The 10,256-nt window shown below is 38.0% G+C and overlaps 1 protein-coding gene across 1 annotated transcript; it reads right to left on the bottom strand.

The window, feature by feature from the left end:
- Nucleotides 1-412: 412 nt before the first annotated feature.
- Nucleotides 413-4,170, bottom strand: LOC131928143 (uncharacterized). The gene is made up of 6 exons (XM_059284117.1): nt 4,057-4,170; nt 1,988-2,106; nt 1,417-1,554; nt 966-1,049; nt 781-876; nt 413-487 (listed from the first exon to the last, which is right to left on the bottom strand). Exons 1-6 carry the CDS (start codon nt 4,128-4,130, stop codon nt 462-464), a joined length of 537 nt encoding a protein of 178 aa, XP_059140100.1. The 5' UTR covers nt 4,131-4,170; the 3' UTR covers nt 413-461.
- Nucleotides 4,171-10,256: the final 6,086 nt, after the last annotated feature.

Here is a 10,256-nt window from a genome sequence, read left to right as displayed (position 1 = left end):
AATGGCAATTGTGTTAAAAATACTTCATCACTTAACTGAGCTGCTAATTCATCACACATCTGAGTGTTACCACACATCCATATTTAGTTGTGATGTATGCGAACCCAGGATTTTCTATTTTTTCTTTTTCATTGATGACATCAAGAGGTGGCCCATCCTACAGAAAAAGTTTACGTTTGTTCATAAGGATGGCCTATCTTAGTGGTGGAGGATTTGGCCATCGAGTAAAGGATCAAATTTGGACCACTTTACCGGGGAGTGTGGGGGGGCCACTTTACCGGGGAATGTGGGGGCCACTTTACCGGGGGAGTATGGGGCCCACTTTACCGGGGGAGTATGGGGCCCACTTTACCGGGGGAGTATGGGGCCCACTTTACCGGGGAAGGTTGGCCCTTATGAAAGTATTAGCTCCTACAATCTAGAATCCCGTTTGGCCATTGCTTGCAGTAAGTTCTGTCTCTTCAATCCGGGGACGTTGACAAATGCTCTGAAAAAATATTTGTAAAATTTTAAGTTGAACTATAATTCACTGGTCTGGTCTAGCCTACTCGTTAGCATGCCACTAGGAAATATTGCTGGTAAAAATAATGAAGGTGCGCATTGATGAATTAGTTACAAGAGTTTAAGTTCTCTCTCAAATAAAAAACAACTCAGAATGAAGTTCGTCTTAGTTATCAAAAATAAATTCTTTTCTTTCCGAAATTTTATTCAAAGTCCTCTTTAGTCTATATTACATTTACTTACATTTAGCTAACAGAACATTTGGAATAATTAAAATACCAGTTAGCCAGAAATTGGCCTTGATCATGTGGAAGTCAAGTCTCTTCTTTGGATCACTCCTCAACAGCCCATGAAAGAGGGAAGCTTGACCAGGATCTAAAAACAAACGGTTAGAATTTTTGTTCTATTTTTCGTACTAATTCAGCTTCCATGTGCACAGTGCAGGTGAGTGGTCCAGTACTCACCTTCAAACTTTCTGACAATGTCCTTGATGTCGTCACATTTTCGTTTGACGGGCCGCTTGATGCACGCCCCCACAAATGTCACACCTTTAGGAAATTTCAAACTTATGACATTCTCACAAACAAAAACTATTTCGTGAGTTCCTGTCGCATAGCAGCATTTCTCAGTCATCTATTCTATCCTAATTCTGTTCCGTTTTGTATTATAATTATATTTCTTTATTCCACAAGTGCTATTTGAGTGCTATTCTATTAAATGGTATTTTAAAAAAAATAACGGCCAATGTAAAAAGGCCTCAATACCTACTGTTGTTACCATCATTAAATATTTATAAAATGTTTAATCTCATAGGACTCTAGCTAAATCTCTTGCCGAAAGAATAGATTCTGGATGGAATGGGTTATAAATTATTACAAAGAACAGACCACCAAAGAATTAATGTAAAATTGTTACCAAGCGCGTAGATGTCGGTCTTGAAGGGGTTAAAGCAGGGGCGGACAACTCGCATCTCCGGGGCCCAGTAGTCTCTCGTGCCTCGACTTATTTTCTCGACATCCTCATCAGACGAATACCTTTTGGCGAAACCAAAATCTGAAAATAAAGGGAATTTTGTTTTTCAAGTCTCCACCTTTTCAACCCCCCCCCTCATCTCTCAAGGTAACTGGTCCTATGCTCACCCCCCCCCCCGTCAGAGAACCACCTTTTGAGTTACACCAGAGTTTATTTCAGGCATCTCTTCTAACGCCCCCTCCCCCCAACAAAATAGAATTAACATAGAAATTATATACTAGTACCAGTGTTCACCCCCCCCCCCCCCGTAAAATTTAGTCCCTCACGTCTGAACATAACAAGACCCCCCCCCCCCCCCCCAGGAAAATGTAGTTCCCCCACCTCTGAAAATAACCTCTGAAAAAATTTAGTCCTTCCCCACCTCCGAAAATAACAAGTGCCCCCCCCCCCCTCGCCCAGCGAAAAAAAGTCTGAAAGAAACACTGAGCCACATACAAGTAATACATATATCTACCGGCTATTTTAGCGATGTTGTTATCTGTAATGAGGATGTTCTTCATCTTGATGTCAGAATGGGCGATGTACTTGTTATGTAAACATTCCAGTCCATTCACTACATCTAGCATGTAATGTCTGAAACAGATACATTAAATAAATTAAGTTAAAATAATTTATATATATATATATATATATATATATATATATATATATATATATATATATATATATATATATATATATATATATATATATATATATAAACATACATACATCCGATTATAAAATAATTTATTAAATTATATATCAATGAAGAGGAATTGTATCGTTTAAAAATCTAGATTTTGTTCGTTCCTTCTTAATTCTTACCCTTACAGTATTAAAACCAAGGGATACAAACCATGACTATGATTTAAAAAAATAGTCAAACGTTATTAATAAATTCAACAATTATCAAACAAAAATAATTGATTGTATCTTTTTTTAAATATAAAATGGTGTTGCTTTAAAAAAATGTTTATGTAAATTTTAAAATTTAATTTATTTTAAAATTATTATTTAGCCAATAAAAAAACCAGCATTAATTAAAAAAATGTATTAGTACAAATAAGTTCATTTTAAATCGAGATAATTACTCTGCAATTAAGCTTACTCTTAATTTTACTTTCTCTACGAGAAAGTATTGTAATCGTGCAAAAAAAAAATATCTCTAGGTTTTACACCTCCCTGAGTCGGAAAAACATAGCTTTGCAATCTTGTCCGTATGTCTGTGTGTGTGTATGTGTCTGTGAACACGATAACTTGAGAACCGTACAGCTAGGTTGATGAAATTTCATATATCAAATTTGTAGTTCTGCATCAACTTTTCAGCGATTTCCGATAACCTGAAGTGGAACTTATTCTACTTTCAATTTTTCAAAAGCCTATAACTTGAGTACTATTTCAGATAAATAAATAAATTTCACATGTAAGTAAAAGATCTAATTCTCTGACCTATCAAATTTAGAGTAATTTCCGTTAAACGGAAGTAGTAATTTACGCTATTTCCGATTTTTCAAAAACGCATGTAAATTTATAAAGTACTAATAATATTCCGAACTATTATACACAAATTATACACTTGGTGCGCAATTCTTTTTTCTACGAGATTCTATTCTATTTTAAAATGTTTAAGTAATTAAAAATGGATTTAAAATAATGTCTATACCCCAAGTTGTCATCTCCCGTAGTGTTATCTATCTATCTATATATATAATTCTCTTCTGGGAGACGCTAAAAAACAAGCTGTAAGTGTTTTAAAGCAAATATTTTCAGTGGCAGCACTGGTACTGTCGAATTCACAAATTATGAATTACTGAAAAGTAGAAAATAAAACAACTAAATAGCGGCGTATGATATGCCGCGGGTCGGCTCGTATAAGAATATTCGAGAAATTTTAGGGGAGATCACTCCTTGTTTATTTTTTTAGAAGGAAAAAATGTGAATATAGCAGTTCAAGGGTGTTGGCACCGATAAAAACATCTTTAATACTAGAGAGCAAACAACTTTTTCTTGATATATAATAAATAGTGCAATTGGCAATTGGTGTCACTCCCCTCCAGTTTTGCCTAACTTGTTCTACCCTACCCCACAGTAGCCTCACAGTGTGTTGTATGAAAGTTTTGAGTATATGTTAATCACTCAACTATTTGGAGGTAAAATCCCCTCGGCGCCCGCTCAGGTCAGAGGTGTAGCGAGGGGGGGGGGGGGTGTCGGGGGACATATGTCCCCGGGCGCCGACCTTAAGGGCGCCAAAATGGGTTGGAAAAACAAATTGAAAGGGGTGTGCAACTCGAAAGTCTGAGGTGGGGGGGGGGGGGGGGGGTGTGCAAATCGAAAGTTTGAGGGGGGGGGTAGCTAATCGAAAGTTTGTCCCCGGGCGCCGGGAAGGGTCGCTACGCCTCTGGCTCAGGTGCGTTGTGGGCGCTCTTGGGAGCCACATGATACATCTAGAATTCCACCTGTTGTATTAGGCTCAACAAACGATAGGTGTTTAAAGGTTGAAGGACATTACCTGTGCAAGATTCAACCATATACTGACGTTACCTGGTCATAATCAAAGCACTGTCCAACTGACGTAACATGCTGAAGAGGTCACCTCGACCGCAGTACTCCGTCATCAGCCAATAGGAATCGACGCATTCAACCGCTAGTAGGAACTGTAGCTAAAAATAGAAGCAGGATACGGGTCTTAGAGTTGTGTTGGTGCGTCAGTGGAAAGTGTAATATGTGTCATGCCGCTGTCAAGTGGTAGTCTGACACTGCCATGGGACATCAGGTTGACACTAGACTGCAATACCACGTGACACGTCATTATCCATTAAATATCGTGACTCAATATAACATCAAGTACGACAGATTGGTAGGGCTACTATAAAATGACTTGTTTCAAATGATCTGACATAAAAAATGACTATCATGTTAAAATTAAATAGTCCTTTTATCTAATGGTCGACTATATTTGGAGGTTTGTTCGATATGAAGAGTGTGGTGATTGGTGATGTTGATAGGTGGTTTTTGTAGTAAGCAAGTAATACATTAACTCTTGTCGAATTCTGCAGGTTATTTCATGATGCAACTTTTGACAGTAGTAGACAGTAGGATCTAAAGTGCGATACCTTACACACAAAAAAAAAATAAAAATAAAAAAAAATAAAAGAAAAACAAAGAAAAAGGCTTTAGAGTACAGAAAAATGGACTACCTTAAAATGAAACAAATTAATACTAACCTAAATAGACACGTCATCGATAGTAAATAAGACCGGATTCCCCCCCCCCCTACCCCATTGGGTGACCTACCCCATTGGGTGACCTACCCCATTGGGTGACCTACCCCATTGGTGACCTACCCCATTGGGTGACCTACCCCATTGGGTGACCTACCCCATTGGGTGACCTACCATATTGGGTGACCTACCATATTGGTTGACCTACCATATTGGGTGACCTACCATATTGGGTGGCCTACCATATTGGGTGGCCTACCATATTGGGTGACCTACCATATTGGGTGACCTACCATATTGGGTGACCTACCATATTGGGTGACCTACCATATTGGGTGACCTACCATATTGGGTGACCTACCATATTGGGTGACCTACCATATTGGGTGACCTACCATATTGGGTGACCTACCCCATTGGGTGACCTACCCCATTGGGTGACCTACCCCATTAGGTGACCTACCACAATGGGTGACCTACCACAATGGGTGACCTACCACAATGGGTGACCTACCGCATTGGGTGACCTACTACATTGGGTTACCTACGATAATTGGATGACCTACCATAATTAGGTGACCTACCATAATTAGGTGACCTACCATAATTAGGTGACCTACCATAATTAGGTGACCTACCATAATTAGGTGACCTACCATAATTAGGTGACCTACCATAATTAGGTGACCTATCATAATTAGGTGACCTATCATAATTAGGTGACCTATCATAATTAGGTGAACTACCATAATTAGGTGACCTACCATAATTAGATGACCTACCATAATTAGGTGACCTACCATAATTAGGTGACCTACCATAATTAGGTGACCTACCATATTGGAGGACCTAACATAATTGGATGACCTACCATAATTGGATGACCTACCATAATTGGATGACCTACCATAATTGGATGACCTACCATAATTGGATGACCTACCATAATTGGATGACCTACCATAATTGGATGACCTAACAATTAGATGACCTACTACATTGGGTGATCTAACATATTTGGGGGACCTAACAATTGGATGACCTACCACATTGGGCGCCCTCCCCTTCCTCAACATCTCCACCTCCCTCTCCACCATCTTGGCACGGATCTTCGCCTTGCTGAGAACCTTCATGGCGAACAGGCGATCGCTGTACTCCACCGGCTCCATCCTCGGCACTTCCTGGTCGCCAGACCTCCCCTGGACACTGGAACAGCAAACCAACGTCTTTCTTTTGGCATCAGACACCAGTAGTTCCAGCCCACAGTCCGGCAGTGTGGCATTGACCACCGCACACTTGAGCACGTACCCCGAGTACCCAGCACCTATGTTGGCGATGACGTCAATGTTGAACCTGCCGTTGAGAAGGTCTTGGGTCTTGCAGTGGACGTAGGTGAAGTTGGAGTGCCTGGGGATGTGGGATACCTCACTGGCTTTCAGACTGGGCACGACGGCATTAATGCTTGCCTCTGTCGTGTAAATTTGGGTGACGCGCTTTTTCATTCTGTTTTACAGGCAAGTTGAACGTTGCAACCAGCTATACGAAAATAAGCTTCAGATTTTCTAAACAAACAGTCGACTTCGTCATGAAAGCCAGTTGTCCTCGTTATACGCCAGATTAAACTTTATCCTCGTTTAACAGTGTTTTGTCATCGTTATACACAAGAGGTAACCTTTCTTCTCGCTTTACACGTTCATCCTATTCATACTCTTATACGAATCGTAGCTCCGAAATCTAAGTTCCGATCCGATGTTTCAATAAACTGTCGTCCAACAACACATGGTATCATTCTGAGGCTGTGTTCAAGTCACATGACACATGTAAACACTGAGACGACTAGAAATGTTTACAAATGTGTTTTTGTTTTCGTGGTGATCAAATTTTCACTTCAGACAAACCAGAAAAAATGATAGTGTGTGAACGAAAAAAAATGTAGCTGTGTTTGTGTTGGTATATTGATGTGTGTGTGTGTGTGTGTGTTTCTGTGTGTCTATTGGTGTGTTCGAGCGATTGGATTGAGAGGGGAGTGAATGCTAGTCAGTCTTGACTGTATTGGTGGAGTAAAACAGCTGTTAGGGGTGTCTGAAACCGTTTGTTTTCTGTTCTTGAAGTCAACTCACACGTCATATCATGTACACAGGGTTTCTTCCAGGCATCTCTTCGGGGGGGGGGGGGGGGGGCATCGCCCCCCGAAATTTTTTTACCGCCCCCCCCCCTCCCGAACGAAATGAAATTTATAAAATTTATATAGAAAATATATACTTTTAACAGTGTCCGCCCCCCGAAGAAAGTCTACCGCCCCCCAGAAAATTTCAAGTGCCCCCCCCCCCCGGAGAAAAAAGTCTGGAAGAAACACTGCATGTACACAGCACATGTTTACAAACACACGTAAAATTGTTTAATAGTTGTTAGCGTGTAGTTGTGAATACGTTTAAAAAAAAAAACAAAACAACTCGCCTTTTGGCATTTTCTGGTATTTTATTTGCTGGAAAAATTATGCCGAATACCCAATTTAATTATAATCAAAGGAAACAACAATGAATATAGTAAGTTGATTCAGGGGCGTAGCCACGTAGAGGAGCAACAATTAGTGCAGAAAAAAAGGCGCCCTTTGCACTCTGGTCATCATGGAATAATAAGTCAACCGATGTTCAAATAATTTCTACCAAAGTAATTATTTCTTTTAACTGTTTTTTTTCCTACGGTGTTTTTAATTAATCTCTGAATTTGAAACTAAATTATCAAATATAATTATTACATCATGCAAGAACAAAATATCCCTCAGTAATGACGGGTTAATAAAAAACGCACCAGCATTCAGTAAGTTAGCCCATGTTTACCAATGCCGTTTGTTTTTGTAAATCGTGCTTTTTAAGTAGTAGACTCTATACAGGGGAAGTGATCCAGAGTAAAATATCGAATTACAATAAAACATGTTACCGTTCTTTATGAGACTAATTCATCAGAAATCTAATTAATTTTAAAAACAAATTATTCATTTTATTAACCATTTGTTAAGGTTTGTATAAAATTTAGATACAGATTCAATACAATATAATTTTATCAAATATCTAAAAACCAGAAACCAAACATTGGAATTAAAAGTAAAATTTATTAATAGAAAGAAATCCTGTAGGCAAGTTTATTGACAAAATTCAATTACACATTTGCATTTTCAGTTTTTATTAAAATTAATTTTTTTAAGGAAAAAAAAGTATTAGCATTAATATATTAATTAGACGATTTCACTTAAATGAATGAAAGTAGGCTACAAGTAAGAAAGAAATATTACTATTGTAAATCTTTATCAGTCCTCACAAGCCGATGATGAAAACTGTAATACTAAAGCGAACACACAACGGACGCTGTAAATTACATGTCTGAGGCCGGGGGGGGGGGGGATTAATTAGACGAATTGTATTTAGATATATGTATAAGTAAACCATCTTAAATGAATATAAGTAGGCTACAAATAAGAAAGAAGTATTACTATTGTAAATCTGTATCAGTCCGCACAATCCGATAATGAAAACTAATAAAACTGTAATACTAAAGAAATACGCAAAGGCAAACTGACGCTGTAAATTACATGTCTGAGGCGAATTTTTTATATATTTTTCAGTGTTAAAATCTCTTTAGAAGTTCAGTGATGGAAAAAGCTGTTTAAAAAGAAATAATGTATGCTTTGAAGTGTCGCAAAATACTGTAAATATAATACCAACTATTTATTTTTTTTTAATTCCGAAAATTTTTCAGCTACATACCCTCCGTCCCCCATTGTTCTTAAATTTATAATTTAGGTTCGCTTTTTGTTGCGACTTCATACCTACTCAATTGTCAATTAATTATTTATATTTTCAGGATTTAAGGTTTTAAAAATAAAAATTGAAAATTAAAGGTTTACAATTTTGAATGAATTAATCATAGTCAATGAATAAAAGTAGGCCAACATGTCAGAAAAAATTATTACTATTGTAAATCTGTGTCAGTCCCAACAAGCCGATGATGAAAATTGCAAACTGTAATACTAAAGGGTACAAGTAGGCAAGACGAACTAACGCTGTAATTTATATTTCTGAGGCAAGAAGTATATATATATATATATATATATATATATATATATATATATATATATATATATATATATATATATATATATATATATATATATATATAATAGCTTACTGCTAAATTTTGTTTAAATTTTCTTCGAGGACAAAAAAAAATTAGTGATAAACGCTTGACTAAGAAAAGGCGATATAAAACAACAAAAACAAACATATTGTTTCTCCACAGTGAGCTAGAGCCTAAAGAAGTTACTGTTACCCTTGGTTGAGTGGCTGAAAATTTTCTTTTTGTAGCCTTTTTTCCCCCCCAAAGAGAAACAACTGAACACACACACAGGCTTTTAATTTAATTTGATTACCTCCCCTGACCCACCAAACTCGTTAGCCTCTTCTTTATACCACGATTTGTACGAATTGTTTTCTTCTGTACTGAGAGTTTTCATTGACATTTCCCTCACTTCTACGCTATCAAATTATATCCAAATTTTTACACGTGTGTAGCTCATTTAACAAGACAGCAATCAGAGCTTCTTCCAGGCATCTCTTGGAGGGGGGGGGGCGAAATTTTTTTACCCCCCTCCCCCGAACGAAATGAAATTTATATAATTTATATAGAAAATATATACTTTTAACAATGTCCACCCCCCCCCCCCCCCGAAGAAACCCTACTGCCCCTTCCCCCCCCCCCCCCCCCCGAAAATTTCAAGTGCCCCCCTTCCCGGAGAAAAAAGTCTGGAAGAAACACTGACAGCAATCAATACTGCTCATCCAATTTTGTCATTGAATCAGTTATTATACATTATACATTTAGCAAAGGTTAAAATAACACGACAACCCGAGTTTCACGGGCTTTTTTTGACAATCTCCTGGGCTATGGTAGGATTAAGGGGACGGCGTGGCCTAGCGCTAGACTGCTAACCCGATAGTTTCGAGTTCGAATCTGGGTTCAAGTTAGTGGAACGTCACTTAGTCCACTCTGATGGTACTCACGTTAATGAAAGTAAAAGCGGCTGGGCATAGTGATGACTACACTATACCTTTAAATGCCGAGGTCAAGAAACATAAACTCCACTTCATCTGCCCAAAGGATCGTTAGGTCTAAAGAGGAATCTTTACTTTTTTATCTTCTTGGTTGTCCGTGGTTTCACAAGGGAGATTATTCAAGCCGTTGTACAAAGGGAGATTATTCAAGGTGTAGTACAAAGGGTGATTATTCAAGCTGTGGTACAAACGGAGATTATTCAAGCTGTTGTACAAAGGGTGTTTATTCAAACTATTGTCCAAAGGGAGATTATTCAAGCTGTTGTACAAAGGGTGTTTATTCAAGCCGTTGTACAAAGTGTGATTATTCAAGCTGTTGTACAAAGGGTGATTATTCAAACTATTGTCCAAAGGGAGATTATTCAAGCTGTTGTACAAAGGGTGTTTATTCAAGCCGTTGTACAAAGTGTGA

Source organism: Physella acuta, unplaced genomic scaffold (assembly GCF_028476545.2).
Source record: "Physella acuta isolate Inbredline_101_S28 unplaced genomic scaffold, ASM2847654v3 ptg000008l, whole genome shotgun sequence".
Classification (NCBI taxonomy): domain Eukaryota; kingdom Metazoa; phylum Mollusca; class Gastropoda; family Physidae; genus Physella; species Physella acuta.
This window is presented reverse-complemented; position numbering and strand designations above follow the sequence as displayed.

Coding starts and splice junctions, on each gene's coding strand:
- LOC131928143 (XM_059284117.1), bottom strand. CDS start 4,130: ATGACGGAGTACTGCGGTCGAGGTGACCTCTTCAGCATGTTACGTCAG. Junction 1,555..1,987: donor CAACATCGCTAAAATAGCCG/GTAGATATATGT, acceptor CTTTATTTTCAG/ATTTTGGTTTCGCCAAAAGG. Junction 488..780: donor GGCCAATTTCTGGCTAACTG/GTATTTTAATTA, acceptor ATATTTTTTCAG/AGCATTTGTCAACGTCCCCG.